The sequence below is a fragment of the Hemitrygon akajei genome, chromosome 6 (assembly GCF_048418815.1).
Source record: "Hemitrygon akajei chromosome 6, sHemAka1.3, whole genome shotgun sequence".
NCBI classification, from domain to species: domain Eukaryota; kingdom Metazoa; phylum Chordata; class Chondrichthyes; order Myliobatiformes; family Dasyatidae; genus Hemitrygon; species Hemitrygon akajei.
In genome coordinates, this window is record NC_133129.1 from 3,949,731 (window position 1) to 3,971,187 (window position 21,457).

A 21,457-nucleotide genomic window follows, 5' to 3' on the forward strand; every position below is an offset into this window, starting at 1 on the left:
GTTGATTATCAGTGAGGTGGAGATGTTATTTCCAATCCACACAGACTGTGGTCTTCCAGTGAGAAAGTCAAGGATCCAGGAGGTGCAGAGGCCCAGGATTTGGAGCTTGTCAATTAGAACTGCAGGAATGATTGTGTTAAACATTGAGCTGTAGTCAATACACAGAATCCTGATGTAAGTGTTAGCATTAACAAGAGAAAATCTGCAGATGCTTTCAGGCTTCTGTACCTTCTGCTCAGTGGGAGAGGGGAGAAGAGAGACTATCCAGGGTGAGTGGGGTGTCTTTGATTACGCTGGCTGCTTTACTGAGACGGTGGGAAGTGTAGACAGAGTTCAGTGAGGGGTGACTGGTTTCTGTGATGTGCTGAGACCTGTCCACAACTCTCTGCAGGTTCTTACCGTCCTATCAGACCAGTTACTGTCCGGAGCCTTGAGGCATCCACTCACGGAGATTAGAATTTTCCAGGGCTGAAATGTCCTCACTTCCTGGAAATGTTGAGTGCCACGTGGATGGTCACAGGTCTACATTGACGAGTTGTTTTCTATATTTCCATGTCTGCACCAGGGTTTATCGATTCAATGATAATTACCAAAACCATAGGAGCAGAATTAGGCCATTCAGCCCATCAAGTCTGCTCTGCCATTCCATCATGGCTGATTTACTATCCCTTTCAACCCCATTCTCCTGCCTTCTCCCTGTAACCTTTGATGCCCTGACTAATCAAGAACCAATCACTCTCTGCTTTAAATATACCCAATAGTTTGCCCTCCACAGCCATCTGTGACAATGAATTCCACAGATTAATCACCCACTGGCTAAAGAAATTCCTCCTCATCTCTATTCTAAATGGACTTCTTTGGATTCTGAGGCTGTGCCTCCCAGTCCTAGACTCCCCGACTACAGGAAACGTTCTCTCCACATCCACTCTATTGAGGCCTTTCAATATGTGACAGGTTTCAATCGATTCACCCAGCACTTTGAAATCTGCCTTTGTCTGGTGTGACGGGAAGGTGACCGCAGTTTATCACATTTCTGACACGTTATACAGTAGAAACACCGGCCCTTCAGCCCAACGCCATGCCTGCCCCCTTAACCCTCGTTATCAATGTGCCTTCCAAATGCCTCTTAAATGATGTAACTGTAGGTCTCTCTGCAGCTCGTTCCACACCCACCACCCTCTGTGTGGAAAACACCGCCCTTCAGTTTCCTTTTAAACCTTTCCCCTTTGACCTTTAACCTTACACACCGCAGTAGCATGGTCGCAGTGCTTTACAGTGCCAGTGGTGAGATCTGGGTTCGATTCCAGCTGTCGCGTGTAAGGAGTTTGTGTGTTCCCCCTTTGACTGTGCGGGTTTCCAGTGAAGTCTCTGGTTTCCTCCCACATTCCAAAGACGTTTGGGTCGGGCTTAGTGAGTTCTGGACATGCTGTGTTGGTGCTGGAAGCGTGACAATACTTGCAGGCTGCCCCCCGCACAGTCCTCGCTGATTTGCAAACGACACTGTATAAGCTGGGGTGCCAACAGCTTCTGCACAGCACTGAATGTGTCAACGTGGAGCGGACAGCGAGCTTGTAAATCTGGCAGGAGCAAAGAATGTTGGGAATGGCAAGAGTGGCGTGCTGTGGGAGGGGTGTGGGACAGGTGGCAGAGAAGGTGTGCCGGGGGTGGGGGTGGTGTGGGACAGGTGGCAGAGACGGTGTGCCGGGGGTGGGGGTGGTGCGGGACAGGTGGCAGAGAAGGTGTGCCGGGGGTGGGGGTGGTGCGGGACAGGTGGTAGAGAAGGTGTGCCGGGGGTGGGGGTGGTGTGGGACAGGTGGTAGAGAAGGTGTGCCAGGGGTGGGGGTGGTGCGGGACAGGTGGTAGAGAAGGTGTGCCGGGGGTGGGGGTGGTGCGGGACAGGTGGTAGAGAAGGTGTGCCGGGGGTGGGGGTGGTGTGGGACAGGTGGCAGAGACGGTGTGCCGGGGGTGGGGGGTGGTGCGGGACAGGTGGCAGAGAAGGTGTGCCGGGGGTGGGGGTGGTGTGGGACAGGTGGTAGAGAAGGTGTGCCAGGGGTGGGGGTGGTGTGGGACAGGTGGTAGAGAAGGTGTGCCGGGGGTGGGGGTGGTGCGGGACAGGTGGCAGAGAAGGTGTGCCGGGGGTGGGGGTGGTGTGGGTGATGTCACACCAGGCCTGAGGATTAGTCAATGACATTTGATTCCAAACACTTGGTTTGTTGATCATTACAGAATGTCTCACTGGCGCTTTCTGCTCCCTCTCTCTCTCCCCCTTTTCCCAACCGTGATTCCCCTCTCCCTGCCCCCTTCCCACTCTCAGTCCACAATAGAGACCCGTATCAGAATCAGGTTTATCATTGCTCACATACGTCATGAAATTTGTTTTTTTTAATGGCTGCAGTGCATAAAATTACTACAGCCCTGTGCAAAGGTCTTAGGCGCACTGTCTATATACTGTGTGTGTCTCAGCTTTTCCGCCAGTACTGTATACCCTCCAGTTTTAAACCCCCTACCCTGGGGGAAAGATCATCTTATCTCTGTGAAGTCCCCTCAGTCTCCTACGTTCAGGTACAATAGACTCAGCCTGTCCAGTCTCCCCTTATAACCAGTCCCAGTACCATCCACACTTTTGCATTCTGTCACTGACGTCCCTCCTATCCAGGGTGACGAGATCTGTACGCAGTACTCCAAATGCAGTCCGGTATGGCTGATGTACAAGGTAGTCCGTGATGGAGTCAAACGTGCCAAGTGATGTCTTCACTGCCCTGACTGCTTGTGTCTCCACTTTCAGGGAACAATGTACCTGTACCCCTCAGTCTCTCTTCTGCAACTCTCTCCTGAGCCCTACCATTCACTCTGTTAGCGATCCACCATGAAGGACCCATCACCCAGGACATGCCCTCTTCTCATTGCTACCGTCAGGGAGGAGGCACAGGAACCCGAAGACACACTCAATGTTTCAGGACAACTTCTTCCCCTCCACCATTAGATTTCTGACTGGTCCACAAACCCACGAACACTACCTCACTATTTTTGCTCTCTTTTCACAATATTTATTTTTAAATATATTTCTTTTTGTAATTTCTAGATTTTTGATGCATTGCACTTCACTGCTGCCACAAAACAACAAATTTCACAACATATGTCAGAGATATTGAACCTGATTCTGAATTCTTGCCTTGGTTTGTCATAAACTCACAGAGCACGACACACAGAAACAGGCCCTTTGGCCCATCTAGTCCATGCCAAACTGTTATTCTGTCTATTCCCATCAACCTGCACTGGATCATAGCCATCTATATCCCTCTACCCCTCCCATCTGTATACTTACCTAAACTTTAAATGTTCAAATGTTAAGTTTATTATCATAGTATGTATGCAGAATGCAACTCTGAGATTTGCCTTTTCCAGATAGCCATGAAATATAGAAAACCATAGAAACAGTTGAAAGAAAAGATATCAAATCCCCCCCCCACATGAAAACAAAGATAAACAAAAACTTGCAAACCCCAAACCCCTCCCTCACACAAAAACTAACAGATCCCCCACACGGAGAACCAGCAACAAGAACATCAAACCCAAACCCCGAGCCTGCCAATCGGCAACAAGAGAGAATGGATATGAACACGGAAAAAACACATCAAACCGAAACAGGCCAATGTGAACTACAGTCCAATCTATAAATCTCAGAATTTCAATACCACCTCTGAGAGCATCCCCTCCGAGGACAGTGACTCGAACCAGTGACCCCTCCGAGGACAGTGACTCGAACCAGTGACCCCTCCAAGGGCAGTGACTCAAACCAGTGACCCCTCTGAGGACAGTGACTCGAACCAGTGACCCCTCTGAGTGCAGTGACTCAAACCAGTGACCCCTCCGAGGACAGTGACTCAAACCAGTGATCCCTCCGAGGACAGTGACTCGAACCAGTGACCCCTCCGAGGACAGTGACTCGAACCAGTGACCCCTCCAAGGGCAGTGACTCAAACCAGTGACCCCTCTGAGGACAGTGGCTCGAACCAGTGACCCCTCTGAGTGCAGTGACTCAAACCAGTGACCCCTCCGAGGGCAGTGACTCAAACCAGTGACCCCTCTGAGGACAGTGACTCAAACCCGTGATCCCTCCGAGGACAGTGACTCGAACCAGTGACCCCTCCAAGGGCAGTGACTCAAACCAGTGACCCCTCTGAGGACAGTGACTCGAACCAGTGACCCCTCTGAGTGCAGTGACTCAAACCAGTGACCCCTCTGAGGACAGTGACTCGAACCAGTGACCCCTCCAAGGGCAGTGACTCAAACCAGTGACCCCTCTGAGGACAGCGACTCGAACCAGTGACCCCTCTGAGTGCAGTGACTCAAACCAGTGACCCCTCCGAGGGCAGTGACTCAAACCAGTGACCCCTCTGAGGACAGTGACTCAAACCCGTGATCCCTCCGAGGACAGTGACTCGAACCAGTGACCCCTCCAAGGGCAGTGACTCGAACCAGTGACCCCTCCAAGGGCAGTGACTCAAACCAGTGACCCCTCTGAGGACAGTGACTCGAACCAGTGACCCCTCTGAGTGCAGAGACTCAAACCAGTGACCCCTCCGAGGACAGTGACTAAAACCAGTAGCCCCTCTGAGGACAGTGACTCAAACCAGTGATCCCTCCGAGGACAGTGACTCCAACCAGTGACCCCTCCGAGGGCAGTGACTCGAACCAGTGACCCCTCCGAGGGCAGTGACTCCAGCTAGTGACCCCCCCGGAGGGCAGTGACTCGAACCAGTGGTCCCTCCAAGTGCAGTGACTCAAACCAGTGACCCCTCTGAGGACAGTGACTCAAACCAGTGACCCCTCCGAGGGCAGTGACTCCAACCAGTGACCCCTCCAAGGGCAGTGACTCAAACCAGTGACCCCTCTGAGGGCAGTGACTCGAACCAGTGGTCCCTCCGAGTGCAGTGACTCGAACTAGTGGTCCCTCCGAGTGCAGTGACTCGAACCAGTGACCCCTCCGAGGACAGTGACTCAAACCAGTGGTCTCTCCGAGGACAGTGACTCAAACCAGTGGCCCCTCCGTGACAGTGACTCGAACCAGTGGTCCCTCCGAGGGCAGTGACTCGAATCAGTGGTCCCTCCGAGGGCAGTGACTCGAACCAGTGGTCCCTCCGAGTGCAGTGGCTCAAACCAGTGACCCCCTGAGTGCAGTGACTCGAACCAGTGACCCCCTGAGGGCAGTGACTCGAACCAGTGGTCTCTCCGAGGACAGTGACTCAAACCAGTGGCCCCTCCGAGGACAGTGACTCAAACCAGTGGTCCCTCTGAGGACAGTGACTCAAACCAGTGGTCCCCCTGAGGGCAGTGACTCGAACCAGTGGTCTCTCCGAGGACAGTGACTCAAACCAGTGGCCCCTCCGTGGACAGTGACTCGAACCAGTGGTCTCTCCGTGGACAGTGACTCAAACCAGTGGCCCCTCCGAGGACAGTGACTCAAACCAGTGGTCTCTCCGAGGACAGTGACTCAAACCAGTGACCCCTCCGAGGACAGTGACTCGAACCAGTGGTCCCTCCGAGTGCAGCGACTCAAACCAGTGACTTGAACTTCTCTTAAATTTTAAACTGGAACTGCTGGCAGATCATTCCACCCTCTCACCACTCTGAGAGAAGAAGTTCCCCTTCATGTTCCCTTTAAATATTTCACCTTTCACCCTTAACCCATTACCTCCAGCTCTCATCTCACCCACCCTCAGTGAAACAAGCCTGCTTGCATTAACCCTATCTATACCCCTCATAATTTGTATATCTCTGTCAAATCTCCTGTCATTCTGCTACACTCCAGGGAATATCATCCTCACCTATTCATCCTATTACTGTCATTCAGGTCCTCAAGTCCCAACAATATCTTTGTAAATTTTCTCTGCACTCTTTCAATCTTATTGGCATACTTCCTGTAGGTTGGTGACCAGAACGGTACACAATAAACCAAATTAGCCCTCACCAACATCTTATACAACTTCAACATAACAGCCCATCTCCTGCACGCAATAGTCTGAATAATCAGGGCCAGTGTGCCAGAAGCTTGCTTTATTTTAATTGTCTCTCTTTATCTATCTATCTCATATCTATCTATATGTTTATATACATAGAAATATATAATTTATTTATTTCAAGACAATACAGCCATTGTTGGTAGAATCTCAGGTGGTGACGAGTGGGCGTACAGGAGTGAGATATTCCAACCAGTGGAGTGGTGCCTCAGCAATAACCTGGCACTGAATGTCAGTAAGACGAAAGAGCTGATTGTGGACTTCAGGAAGGGTAAGACGAAGGAACACATACCAATCCTCATAGAGGGATCAGAAGTGGAGAGAGTGAGCAGCTTCAAGTTCCTGGGTGTCAAGATCTCTGAGGATCTAACCTGGTCCCAACATATTGATGCAGTTATCACCATGTAACCATATAACAACTACAGCACAGAAACAGGCCATCTAGACCTTCTTGGCCCACTGGGTCAGTTGTAATCTTGGATAACCACAACTGGGAACATGCTGTGATTTCATGATATTGGTTCTTTTCTCGACAGGAATGTTCCATGTTCGACCGGATCGGAGCAGGAACAGAAGCCGCCTCAGTCAGGTACTGAGCTGACAGCGCGAGGGGGTGAACCAGTCACGGCTCCCAGGGGAACGATCAATAACAAATCTAGAACAGGCAGGGAGCTCCATCAGCCGAGGAAAGAGCAGAGCAGCTTCAGATTCACTGAAACGTACAACAATGCAGCACAGAACAGGCCCTTCAGCCCACCATGTCGTGCTGACCCTTCAATCTACTCTAAGATCAATCCAACCTTTCCCTCCCACACAGCCCCCCATTTTTCTATCATCCATGTGCCTATCCAAGAGTCTCTTCAATGTCTGTTACGTATCTGCCTCTGCCACCAGCCCTGGCAGCATATTCCACACACCCACCACTCTCTGTGTGAGAATCCCTTCTCGGACATTCACCCAAATGTATTTCTCCAATCACATTAAAATGTATGCCCCTCGTATTAGCCATTTCCACCTCTTAATGACCACACAATCTTATCATCTCATCAAGACATCTCTCATCCTCCTTCACTCCAAAGAGAAACCCCTAAGTTGCTCAACCAATCCTCATAAGACATTCTCTCTAATCCAGGCAGCATCCTGGTAAATCTCCACTGCATCCTCTCTAAAGTTTCCACATCCTTCCTATAATGAGGCAACCAGAACTGAACACATTACTCCGAGTGTGGTCTAAGCAGTGTTTTATAGAGCTGTAACACTACCTCACAGGTCTTGAACTCAGTCCTCCGACTAATGTAGCCAAACCACCATATGCCTTCTTAACAACTTTCAGGGGATATTTGCGTGGAGTTCTGCACAGGAACTTTCCAATGAGATGGGAAGGATGGTAGGGTACAGGAACCGTGGTGTACAAAGGCTGTTGTAAATTTAGTAAGAAGAAAAGAAAAGCTTACGAAAGGTTCAGTAAACTAGATAATGAATAGAGATCTAGAAGATTATAAGGCTAGCAGGAGTGAGCTTAAGAATGAAGTTAGGAGAGCCAGAAGGGGCCAGGAGAAGGCCTTGGTGGACAGGATTAAAGAAACCCCCAAGGTATTCCACAAGTATGTGAAGGGCAAGAGGATAAGATGGAGAGAATAGGACCAATCAAGTGCGACAGTGATAAAGAGTGTATTGAACTGGAGGAGATAGCAGAGATACTTAATGAGAACTTTGCTTCAGTATTCACTACGGAAAAGGGTCTTGGCGATTGTAGGGATGACTGACAGCAGACTGAAAAGCTTGAGCATATAGATATTAAGAAAGAGGATGCGCTGGAGCTTTAGGAAAGCATCAAGTATGATAAATCAAGTTGGAGATGTACCCCAGGCTACTGTTGGAGGTGAGGGAGGAGATTGCTGAGCCTCTGGCGATGATCTTTGCATCAACAATGAGGAAGGGAGAGGTTCCGGAGGATTGGAGGGTTGCGGATCTTGTTCCCTTATTCAAGAAAGAGAGTAGAGATAGCCCAGGAAATTATAGACCAGTGAATCTTATTTCAGTGGTTGGTAAGTTGATTGAAAAGATCCTAAGAGGCAAGATTTATGAATATTTGGAGAGGCGTAATATGATTAGGAGTAGTCAGCATGGCTTTGTCAAAGGCAGGTCGTGCCTTACGAGCCTGATGAATTTTTTGAGGATGTGATTAAACACATTGATGAAGAAAGAGCAGTAGATGTAGTGTATATGGATTTCAGCAAGGCATTTGACAGGGTACCCCATGCAAGGCTTATTGAGAGAGTAAGGAGACATGGGATGCAAAAGGACATTGCTTTGTGGATCCAGAACTGGCTTGCCTACAGAAGGCAAAGAGTGGATGTAGACAGATCATATTCTGCGTGGAGACCGGTCACCCATGGAGTGCCTCAGGGATCTGTCCTGGGACCCTTACTCTTCGTGATTTTTATAAATGACGTGGATGAGTAAGTGGAGGGATGGGTTGGTAAATTTGCTGATGACACAAAGATTGGGGGTGTTGTGGATAGTGTGGAGGGCTGTCAGAGGTTACAGCGGGACATCGATAGGATGCAAAACTGAGCTGAGAAGTGGCAGATGGAGTTCAACCCAGATAAGTGTGAGGTGGTTCATTTTGGTAGGTCGAATAAGATGGCAGAATATAGTATTAATGATAAGACTTTAGGTAGTGTAGAGGATCAGGAGGATCTTGAGGTGTGAGTCCATAGGACACTCAAAGCAGCTGCGCAGGCTGACTCTGTGGTTAAGAAGGCATACGGTGCATTGGCCTTCATCAATTGTGGGATTGAGTTTAGGAGTCGAGACGTAATGTTGCAGCTATATAGGACCCTGATCAGACCCCACTCTGAGTACTGTGCTCAGTTCTGGTTGCCTCACTACAGGAAGGATGTGGAAACCATAGAAAGAGTGCAGAAGAGATTTACAAGGATGTTGCCTGGATTGGGGAGCATGCCTTATGAGAATAGTTTGAGTGAACTCGGCCTTTTCTCCTTGGAGCAACGGAGGATGATAGGTGACCTGACTGAGGTGTATAAGATGATGAGAGGCATTGACTGTGTGGATATTCAGAGGCTTATTCCCAGTGCTGAAATGGCTAACATGAGTGGGCACAGTTTTTAGGTGCATGGAAATAGGTACAGAGGAGATGTCAGGGGTAAGTTTTTTTACGCAGAGGGTGGTGAGTGTGTGGAATGGAATGCTGGTGATGGCAGTGGAGTTGGATATAATAGGGTCTTTTAAGAAACTCCTCAATAGGTACATGGAGTTTAGCAAAATAGAGGGCTATGGGTAACCCTCGGTAATTTCTAAAGTAAGGACATGTTTGGCACATCTTTGTGGGCCGAAGGGCCTGTATTGTGTTGTAGAGTTTCAATGTTTCTAACTTAACCACTTAACCACCATAAGCTATAGGAGCTCAAGTAGGCCATTTGGCCCATCAAGTCTGCTCTGCCATTCAATCATGGGCTGATCCAATTCTTCCAGTCATCCCCACTCCCCTGCCTTCTCCCCCATTCTGTTTGATGCCCTGGCTAATCACTAACCTATCTATCTCTGTCTTAAATACACCCAACAACTTGGCTTCCACACCTGACTGTGGTAACAAATACCACAGATTTACCACCCTCTGACTAAAGTAATTTCTCCTCAACTCTGTTCTAAATGGACGCCCTTCATTCCTGAAGTTGTGCTCTCTTGTCCTGGACTCCCCTACCATGGGAAATAACTTTGCCATATCTAATCTGTTCAGGCCTTTTGACATTCGGAATGTTTCTATGAGATCCCCCCCTCATTCTCCTGAACTCGAGGGAACACAGCCCAAGAGCTGCCAGACATTCCTCATCCGGTAACCCTCTCATTCCCTTGCATTCCCATTCTGATGCTCTCAGGAGAGTGAGAGTAATGGATATAAGAATGTCTCTCTCTCTGAAGGGTGACTGCAATCTGCTGTCCCTTCTGATCAGAATGCACACTAGACTCAGTAGACGATTGACAGTTGAGCGTCAATAACTTTTCGAGGCTGCCTGTCAGTGGGAAGTAACCATCATTTGAAAGCCATGCCAGATCGTGGCCATTGCCACCAGGAGTCTGACTGTCTCGTTGTCACGGTGAGCACCGGCACAATTCAACCCAGGAGTGGAGGAACAGCAGACTCCGTCATTGTGAGTGATGACGACAACTGAACACAGGAGCAGAGGAACTTTGGACTCTGTCATGGTGAGCACTGACGACAACTGAACCCAGGAGTGAGCGAATGGCAGACTCTGTCACAGTGAGTGCTGACGATGACTCAACCCAGGAGTGGAGGAACAGCAGATTCTGTCACAGTGAGTGCTGACGATGACTCAACCCAGGAGTGGAGGAACAGCAGATTCTGTCATGGTGAACACTAACGACAACTGAACACCAGAGTGGAGGAATGGCAGACTCCGTCATGGTGAACGCCGGTATGACTGAACCCAGGTGCTCCCATGAAGAGATGGAAACAAGGGATTAGACATAGGAATACCGACAGAGTATCAGAGAGACGATCGAGCGACACTGTGAGACTAATCATTCTCCACAAACACAAGCGCTCCACTCAGCACTAAATGAGAGTCCCCTTTGAATAATCATGGAAAGCAGAAAACCCGTGCCAGTCACAATTAACTTGACCAGATTAAACAGAAAACACAAGGCCAAGGTAACATGTCTGAACAACTGGCGTCCTGTTGCACTCACCTCAGTAATAAGCAAATGCTTTGAGAGGCTGGTCAAGGACAACATCTGCAGCATGCTACCACCCACACTGGACCCCCTACGATTCACCCACCGACACAACCAATCAACTGATGATTCAATAGCCACAGCTCTACACACCATCCTTACACATCTGGAGAAGAAGGATGCTTATGTGAGAATGCTGTTCTTGGATTACAGTTCAGCATTCAACACAGTAATCCCGCCCCCCCACCACCAGGCTCGACAAGAAACCTAGAGACCTCGGCCTTCACCCTGCCTTGTGCAGCTGGATCCTGGACTTCCTGTCAGATCACTGGCAGGTGATGAGAGTGGGCTCCCTCAACTCTGTCCCTCTGACCCTCAACACAGGTGCCCCTCAGGGCTGTGTACTACGTCCCCTCCTTTACTCTCTGTGTACCCATGACTGTGTCGCCACCCACAGCTCCAATCTGTAATTAATTTTGCTGACAACACTACACCGATCATCTCAAATAATAACGAGGCAGCCTACAGAGAGGAAGTCACCACCCTGACACAAAGGTGTCAAGAAAACAACCTCTCCCTCAACGTCGCAAAAACAAAGGAGCTGGTTGTGGACTACAGGAGGAATGGAGACAGGCTCACCCCTATTGACATCAATGGATCTGGGGTTGAGAGAGTGAACAGCTTTAAGTTCCTTGGCATAAACGTCACTGAGGATCTCAAGTTGTCTGTACATACTGGCTGTGTGGTGAAAAAGGCACAACAGTGCCTCTTTCACCTCAGACAGATGAAGAAGTTTGGTATGGGCCCCCAAATCCTAAGAACTTTCTATAGGGGCACAATTGAGAGCATCCTGACTGGCCGCATCACTGCCTGGTATGGGAACTGTACTTCCCTCAATCGCAGGACTCTGCAGAGAGTGGTGCGGACAGCCCAGCAGATATGTAGATGTGAACTTCTTACTATTCAGGACATTTACAAAGACAGGTGTGTAAAATGGGCCCGAAGGATCATTGGAGACCTGAGTCATCCCAACCACAAACTGTTCAAGCTGCTACCATCCAGGAAATGGTACCACAGCATTAAAGCCAGGACGAATAGGCTCTGGGACAGCTTCTTCCACCAGGCCATCAGACTGATTAATTCATGCTGATACAATTGTATTTCTATATGATATTGACCGTCCGCTCTACTTACTATTTATTATAAATTGCACATTTCGATGGAGACGTAACATAAAGATTTTTAGTCCTCATGTAATAAAGTCAATTCAGTTAAGGACTCTCGTTAAGGCAACAATCAGCAAATACAGGTGCTGAAGAAACCGAGACACCCAGCACTCTCCGGCTCCCCACAGAGCTCTGCAGGACAGATTCAGTCGTATTGCCACTTTGGGACCCTCACACCATCGAGCAGGCACACATTCATTATCAAAGTACACATCTGTCACCATATACAACCCTGAGATCCATTTTCCTGCAGGCATACTCAATAAATCAAATAACAATAATAGAATCAATGAAAGACCACACCAACAAGGCAAACAATCAGTGTGTAAAGACAACAGGCTGTACAAATGCAAAATGAAAGAAATAATTATAGTAAATAAATAAGCAATAAGTATCGAGAACACGAGATGAAGAGTCCTTGAAAGTGAGTCAGTAGATAAGAAACATAGAAAACCTACAGCCAGCACAATACAGGCCCTTCGGTCCATAAAGTTGTGCTGAACATGTCCCTACCTTAGAAATTACTAGGCTTCTAACTTTCTAAGCTCCATGTACCTATCCAAAACTCTCTTAAAAGACCCTATCATATCCGCCTCCACCACCGTTGCTGGCAGCCCATTCCACGCACTCACCACTCTCTGAGAAAGAAACTTACTCCTGACATCTCCTCTGTACCTACTCCCCAGCACCTTAAACCTGTGTCCTCTCGTGGCAACCATTTCAGCCCTGGGAAAAAGCCTCTTACTATCCATATGATCAATGCCTCTCATCTTGTACACCTCTATCAGGTCACCTCTCACCCTCATTTGCTCCAAGGAGAAAAGGCTGAGTTCACTCAACCTATTCTCATAAGGCATGCTCCCCAATCCAGGCAACATCCTTGTAAATCTCCTCTGCACCCTTTCCATGGCTTCCACATTCTTCCTGTAGTGTGGTGACCAGAACTGAGCACAGTACTCCAAGTGGGGTCTGACCAGGGTCCTATATAGCTGCAACATTACCTCTCAGCTCCTAAATTCATTTCCACATTTGATGAAGGCCAATACACTGTATGCCTTCTTAACCACAGAGTCAACCTGCGCAGCTGCTTTGAGCGTCCTATGGACTCGCACCCCAAGATCCCTCTGATCCTCCACACTGCCAAAAGTCTTACCACTAATACTATATTCTGCCATCATATTTGACCTACCAAAATGAACCACTTCACACTTATCTGGGTTGAACTTCATCTGCAACTTTGCAGCCCAGTTTTGCATCCTATCAATGTCCCGCTGTAACCTCTGACAGCCCTCCACACTATTCACAACACCTCCAACCTTTGTGTCATCAGCAAACTTACTAACCCATCCCTCCACATCCTCATCGAGGTTATTTATAAAAATCATGAAGAGTAAGGGTCCCAGAACAGATCCCTGAGGCACTCCACTGGTGACCGACCTCCATACAGAATATGACCAGTGTGCAACCACACTTTGCCTTCTGTGGGCAAACCAGTTCTCGATCCACAAAGCAATGCCTCCTTACTTTCTCAATAAGCCTTGCACGGGGTACCTTATCAAATGCCTTTCTGAAATCCATATACACTACATCTACTGCACTTCCTTCATCAATGTATTTAGTCACATCCTCAAAAAATTCCATCAAGCTCTTAAGGCACGGCCTGCCCTTGACAAAGCCATGTGGACTGTTCCTAATCATATTATACCTCTCCAAATGTTCATAAACCACTGAGGTAAGACTCACTGAGGTAGGACACACTGATCTATAATTTCCTGTGCTATCTCTATTCCCTTTCTTGAATAAAGGAACAACATCTGCAACCTTACAATCCTCCAGAACCTCTCCTGTCCCCATTGATGATGCAAAGATCATTGCCAGAGGCTCAGCAATCTCCTCCCTTGTCTCCCACAGTAGCCTTGGGTACATCTCTTCCAGGACCAGCGACTTATCCAACTTGATGCTTTCCAAAAGCTCCAGCACATCCTCTTTCTTAATATCTACATGCTCAAGCTTTTCAGTCTGCTGCAAGTCAGCACTACAATCACCAAGATCCTTTTTCATAGTGAATACCGAAGTAACGTATTAAGTACTCCTGCTATTTCCTGTGATTCCATTCACACTTTCCCACTGTCATGTTTGATAGATCCTATTCTTTCACGTCTTATCCTCTTGCTCTTCACATACTTGTAGAATGCCTTGGGGTTTTCCTTAATTCTGCCCACCTAGGCCATCTCATGGCCCCTTCTGGCTCTCCTAATTTCCTTCTTAAGCTCCTTCCTGTTAGTCTTATAATCTTCTAGATCTCTAACATTACCTAGCTCTTTGAACCTTTTGTAAGCTTTTCTTTTCTTCTTGACTAGATTTATTACAGCCTTTGTACACCATGGTTCATGTACCCTACCATAACTTCCCTGTCTCATTGGAATGTACCTATAGAGAATTCTACACAAATATCCCCTGAACATTTGCCACATTTCTTCCGTACATTTCCCTAAGAACATTTGTTCCCAATTTAAGCTTCCAAGTTCCTGCCTGATAGCCTCATATTTTCCATTACTCAAATTAAATGCTTTCCTAACTTGTCTGTTCCTATCCCTCTCCAATGCTATTGTGAAGGAGATAGAATTGTGATCACTATCTCCAAAATGCTCTCCCACTGAGAGATCTGACAGCTGACCAGGTTCATTTCCCAGTACCAGATCAAGTACAGCCCCTCCTCTAGTGTCAAGAAACCTTCCTGAACACACCTAACAAACTCCACCCCATCTAAACACCTTGGTCTACAAGATGCCAATTGATATTTGGGAAATTAAAATCTCCCATCACGACATCTCTGTTCCAGCTGTTACCATCCGGGAATTGGTACCGCAGCATAAAAGCCAGGACCAACAGGCTCTGATACAATTGTGTTTCTTTGTTATATTGACTATTCTGTTGTACATAATATTATTATAAATTACTATAAATTGCTCATTGTTCATTTGGATGGAGACGTAACATAAAGATTTTTACTCCTCATGTATATGAAGGATGTAAGTAATAATGTCAATTCAGTTCAGTTCAATTCAGGAACTCAGCACCTATCTACTCTCCTGTCTGTTACACCACTGAGGTTTCGGGCAGCAATGGCAGTCCTCCATCTCTGGCCTACTTCATCATATCGGTAGCTTTCACAACTGTCAGTCACGCAAGTCCCAAGTGGAGACTCAGGAATACCATCGCACTCAGATGTAGAAGGATTCTTCACTGCTGTTTCCATAACAGATTTGATTGACCAGTCAGGGTTGTTAGCCCTGAGCTGAACCCCAAAACTGGAGAACCAGTGGACCTGTCTCAGACCGGCCTCTGCCCTTTGACCTGTTTGGCATGGCTGACCCTACCAAGAGCCAAAGCATAAAACCTGAACTCCAGCCAACATAGCTTTCCGAGTCATTGAGGCACACGGGCCTCCGAACCCTATGACAAGGTTGTGATCCTCTTAGAAGAGGCAGCATCTCTGGAGAGGAATAAACGTTTGATGTTTCAGGATGAGACCTTCATTCCCCTCCATAGACGCTGCCTGACCTGCTGAGTTCCTTTAGCATTTGAGTGTGTTACTCTGGAGAGGTTTTAGACTCAGATGTGTAAGGCCTACAGAAACAAACAGCCTGAACATTTCAGCTAATTCACAGGGGAAAAAGCAAGCCCATGGAACGAGGACCCAGAATAAACTCCAAGGGCCAAACTTCCTTCTGTCCTGTGACCATCCTGTGTTTTGTGACAGCACAAGACAATGGCAGTGTGTACGACAGCGTTCTCTTCAATCGCAGTGAGAGAGGTCAACATCAGTGCCTCATTTGCTGAGGAATTTTATCAAATTTGTATTCAGAACTTAACCAGACTATCGACAGAACCTTTCAATTTTCCTAAAGGTGCTGAAACAGATCTGAGTCAGTGATTGAGAATATCATATTTACACTCAGTGGCCACTTTATTAGGTACACCTGTACACCTGACTCAGTACTTTGATTTGTGAAGGCTATCGTACAAAACTCTTTTGACAACACTGTGTACCTGTGGACACCACTCTCCAAGGTCTTGTGCAGTCTGTAGGTAGTTTAAGGCTCCATATAAATGTGAGCTGCGAGGTGTTGTAACATTTCTTGCTTTCAGACATTAGTCGATTCAGACTAATCACTCTCCTCCTTACAGAGCAGTCAGATTCCTTCACTTATGCCAGCATTCTGACAGAACCTGGGAAGGCAAGAAAACCTCAAACTGAAGATCAAGGTACAATCTCCATTTACCATTCATCATTTCTCAGACTGCCTGCTGACCATCGAATATTGAAAACCTAGATAGAGCGGAATTGGAGAGCATGTTTCTGAAAGTGGGGGAGTCTAGGACCAGAGGATACAGCCTCAGAATGGAGGGATGTCGTTATAGAACAGAGATGAGGAGGAATTTCTTTAGCCAGAGAGTGGTGAGGAATTCATTGCCACAGACGGATGTGGAAGCCAAGTTACTGGGTTTATTTAAAGCAGATGTTGATAGGGTCTTAATTAGTCAGGGTGTCAAAGATTATGGGGAGAAGGCAGGAGAATGGGGTTGAGAGGGAAAATAAATCAACCATGATAGAATGGTGGAGTAGACTCGATGGGCTGAATGGCCTAATTCTGCTCCTGTGTTTTATGGTCTTATGTTTTCTTTTAACATTTTACCTTTACACTTAACCTATGACCTCTAGTTCTAGTCTCATAGAAACATAGAAATCTACAGCACATTACAGGCCCTTCAGCCCACAATGTTGTGCTGACCATGTAACCTACTCTAGAAATTGCCTAGAATTTCCCTACAGCATAGCCCTCTATTTTTCTAAGCTCCATGTACCTATCTAAGAGTCTCTTAAAAGACCCTACTGTATCCACCTCTAACACCTTCGCTGGCAGTGCATTCCACACACCCACCGCTTTCTGTCTGTGAAAACTTACCCCTGACATTTCCTCTGTACCTATTTCCAAGCACCTTAGGACTGTGCCCCCTCGGTGGGTTTTCTCACCCAACCTCAGTGGAAAAAGCCTGCTTGCACTTATCTTATTACTACCCCTCATAATTTCCCATCCCGCTATCAAATCTCCCTTCATTCCCCTACACTCCAGGGAATGAAGCCCCAACCTCTTTAATCTTTCCCTATAACTCAGGTCACCAAGTTCTGGCAGAATCCTTGTAAACTTTCTCTGCACTCTGCACTTTCAATCTTATTCATATCTTTTCTGTAGTTAGGTGACCAAATCTGGACACAATACTCCAAACTGGGCCTCACCAATGCCTTATACAGCTTCAACATAACACTGCAACTCCTGACTTTGATTTGCTGTCGATTCAGACGAATCCCTCTCCTTACAGAGCAGCCAGATTCCTGCACTTATGCCACTATTTTGATGAGAGGTGAGAAGGCAAGCAAACCACAAGCTGAAGATCAAGGTACAGTCTCCGCTTACCTTTCACCATTTCTTGGATCACTTCGAGGTCATCCTGCTGACTAACAGAAAGTTCTTCTTCAATTCCAGGTGGGCAGAAGCAGGAAGCTGGACCTCCAGGTGAGGCTTTCTCTCTAGGTATTCTTGAAAATGATCTCCTTCAACTGCTCCATTCACCCGTCCCTTTCCATTCACAGGGTGTGTGTCTGGCTGCCGCTGGGTCCTGCAGTCCACCTCACTGTGACTGGAGGGAAGGACTGGAGAAGCAGTGAAGAGTGGGAGAGGAGAGGGGAGGGAGAATAAAAGAGAGGGAGAGGGGAAAGGGGAGAGAAGGTGAGGGGGGGAAGGCGATAAAAGAGAGCGAGGACGAGGGGAGAAGGAGAGACAGAAGGGGTGATGGAAAGGCAGATGGGGAGTGGGAGCGGGAGAGGGACAGAGAGGGGAAGGGAGATGAAGGGTGAGAGTGGGGTGAATGGAGGGAGAGACGGAGAAGGATAGGTGGGAAGGGGGATAGTTAAGGGAGGGAGAGACAGAGTGAAGAACGGAGGGACAGGGTGAGGGGGAAGGGGGAAATTGAGGGAGGAGGAATGAGGAGGAGGTGTGGGAGATGGAGAAAAGGGGAAGGGGAGGGGGAAGAAGGGGAGGGAAGTATACTTTCTATGCTCTTGTTGCACAGGTGAGGACACTAGCTGGGAGACAGTGGTGTACGAGACAGGAATAGGGAATGGTGAGCTGACTGCACAGGCCCTTTGAGTTTCCTGTTCATCAGAGAGGCCTGGCCAGTCTCCGACTCAGATTCATGTATTTATCACCCATACATCGAAACAGACAGTGAGATGTGTCATTTGCGTAAAGAACCAACACAACACAAGGATGTGCCGGGGGCAGTCCACAAGTGTCACCACACGTTCTGGCACCAACATCGCACACCCACAATGTTCAGCAGAACAACACAAACAACAAGAGAACAACAACCATGAAAAAAACAAGCACTGCAAACAATCCCTTTCCTCCCTCTCACCCCACCCCCCACACCGTCAGGCTTCCAACCCTGGGATAGACCACCTCCGGGCCTTCAGCTGCCAGTGGGCTCACAGACATCAGGTCTTGGATTTCTAGACATGCCAACCCTGGGCCTTAACTTCTGGGCAGGCCAACTTCAGTCTTCAACCTTCAGTCTTCAATCTTCAGTCATCAATCTTCCAGTATTCACAGAGACCACAAGATATAGGAGTAGAATCAGGCCATTTGGCCCATTGTTTATGCTCCCCCACTTCAGCACAGCTGATCAAACTTTTTTCTTGGCCTCAATCTCCTGCCTTCCACCACCCTCCCCCCATATTCCTTCATGCCTGACCAATCAAAAATCTATCAACCTCTGCCTTGAGGGACCCTGAGCTCCAGGCTCCTAACTTGGGAATTGCAGCAACCTCCAAACCAGAGGTTGAGTGGGGAGGGGAGTGGTGGGTCACTGGCCCTCATGACTCCGATCCAGTGAGACACCAACCTGGGGGACAGAGGGTGGTGGATAGAGAAACTCCTGGCCCAACAGTCGGACATTTTCCTGTGCACAGGAATGCAAGAGGCTACAGAGAGAGTAAATTTATTATGGAAGTACGTCTGTGACCACATATAACCCTGAGGTTCATTTTCTTCAGGCATTCACAGTAAATCCAAAGAAACACGATAGAATGAATGAGAGATTGCACCCAACAGGATGGACAAACAACCGAAGAGCAAAAGACAATATAATGCAAATAAAAAGGAAAACTAATAAAATACTAAGCAATAAATATCAAGAACATGAGTTGAAGAGTTCCTGAAAGTGAGTCCATAGTTTGAGGGAATAGTTCAGCCTGTTCCATCACAGATACAGCTGTCCTCACCAGAGGCAGTGCCTCAGGAATTCCCTTTGGGCCATAATGTACGTTCCAACCATGAGCCCATTTGCCCGCCCGAGGTCCGAATCCTTTCATTCCCGGGAGGAATCGGAGGTGGGGGATGCCGGAAATCCAGGCCAACACACACAAAAAGCTGGAGCAACTGAAACACTCTGGGCCACACCCTGGTGAATCAGAAACACAGGAGATTCTGCAGATGCTGGAGATCCAGAGCATCACGCACAAAAAGCTGGAGCAACTCAACAGGTCAGGCAGCATCTCTGGAAATGAATACACAGTCGATGTTTCGGGCTGAGACCCTTCATCAAGACTGGCTAGGAAGGGGGATGAAGCCAGAACAAGAAGGGTGGGGAGGGGAGAAGTACAAGCTGGCAGGTGATAGGTGAAGGGCAAGGTGGGTAGGTAGGGGAGAGGGTTGAAGGCAGAAACTAAAACACCACTTTCATACCTGCCTGCACCAGCACTGCAAGCAATGTGTTCCAAGCACCCACCACTCTGTAAAAAAAACCAAGCTTCATATATCTCTTTTAAACCTTTCCCTCTCATCTTCAATCTTTCTCCTCGAGTATTTGACATTTTCAGAGAGAAAGACTGCCTATCTCCCATGTCTATATCGCTCATAATTTTCTGTAAGACATAGAAGCAGAATTAGGCCACTCAGCCCATCAAGTCTGCTCCACCTGCCAGCCATGTCTGATTTGGCTTTTACTTTCCTGAACCCTATTCTTCTGCCTTCTCCCCGTAACCCTTAACCACTTTAGCAATCACGGACTTACCAATCTGCATTAAACATACCCAGTTTCATGGTCTCCGCAGCCGTCTGTGGCAATGAATTCCACAGATTCACCATCCTGTGGATAAAGGAATTCCTCCTCATCTCTGATCTAAAGAGACATCTCTGGCCCTCTGGTCCGAGACTCTCCACTATAGGAAACATTAAACGCTCCTCATCTGTTAACTTGGAGGAAAGTGTGAGATATCATAGGGGTGTTATTGCTGTTCACCACACTCTCACTGGGAGCACCTCACTTTCAAACACTCTGCAACTCATGTTCCCAATATCATTTCTTTTTTATTTGCACTGTTTGTTTCCTTTTGGATATTGGATGTTTGATAGTCTCTATGTTGAATTTTTAATAAATTCCATAGTATTTATTTTTTCTCTGTAAATGCACGCAGGAAAGTGAGAACCTGGGATATGAGTTCAGGAAGTGTGTGGTGACAAAAACATTCTTTGATAATAAATTCACCTGGACTTGGACCTTGTCACAGTGACCCTCATCCTGATGGCGTAATTGACCTGCGTCCCTGGATGCTCCTGGGTCTGGTGTCGGGGTAAGCTCCCCTCACTGTCTGAACTAATGTCTGAGTTTTGTGTTTCAGAGGTGATCTATGCGGAGGTGGTGAAGAAACAGTAATCGGCAAGGAGGACTGAACCCAGGAGGAGGAGGCTGCACCATTTCCATCCTCGGTCCAGGAGAGACTGCACTCACTCCTGACATGTCTATGCTTCTGAAATACAGTTGTAACATGCTGTAGGGTTTCACTGATAATGTAATGGTTTCTCTGTAGCAGCAATGTTTGGGTTATGACTAGAGATAATGGTTTGGAATGCTGTTGTTCTTTCTTGTGACTCTGGAAGAGAGATTTTTGGTTTTTTTTTTTGCCTGGAAGAGATGAGGAGAGAAGACGCGAATGGAGAGAGTTGGTAGACCGCCGGACGGGGTGGACTTGGAGCGAGTGTCCGAAGGACATCGATGATCGGAGGAGGTCGATGGTGGACAATTGGTTTATCAGTGAGCTCCAACATTGCACAATAGACTGTTTCATAAGATTGGGCCCTTTCCCTTTTTTGTTTTCTTTACTAACCATATAGTCAAAGTAAGAATGATAAAGCTTGACCATTTAATCGCACATTGTGTACTGTTTGTTATTTCAGGGTACTGATTTGTAACAGGGGACACATCACGCAGCATCCTCCCAAACGAGATTTCTTAAGTTTGGCGGGACCGGAGGCTATCACCCCCTATATTTAGCCACCAGCTGAAGCGAGAGTTACAATTGTGGGTGCTCATCCGGGATAGATTCCGTTGGATGCCGTGTGATTACCCTGAGCGATGAACCAGTGGGGC

The 21,457-nt window shown here is 47.6% G+C and overlaps 1 protein-coding gene across 1 annotated transcript in view; it reads left to right on the top strand.

The window, feature by feature from the left end:
- The window catches only part of LOC140728820 (uncharacterized), a 62,018-nt gene extending 40,779 nt beyond the window's left edge, over positions 1-21,239 (top strand). The window contains exons 5-9 of the mRNA XM_073047793.1: positions 6,557-6,609; positions 16,157-16,234; positions 17,351-17,428; positions 17,515-17,544; positions 20,709-21,239. Coding sequence (XP_072903894.1) covers positions 6,557-6,609; positions 16,157-16,234; positions 17,351-17,428; positions 17,515-17,544; positions 20,709-20,743 — 274 coding nt within the window. The 3' untranslated portion in view covers positions 20,744-21,239. The remainder of the gene's footprint in view (positions 1-6,556; positions 6,610-16,156; positions 16,235-17,350; positions 17,429-17,514; positions 17,545-20,708) is intronic.
- The last annotated feature ends 218 nt before the right edge of the window (positions 21,240-21,457 follow it).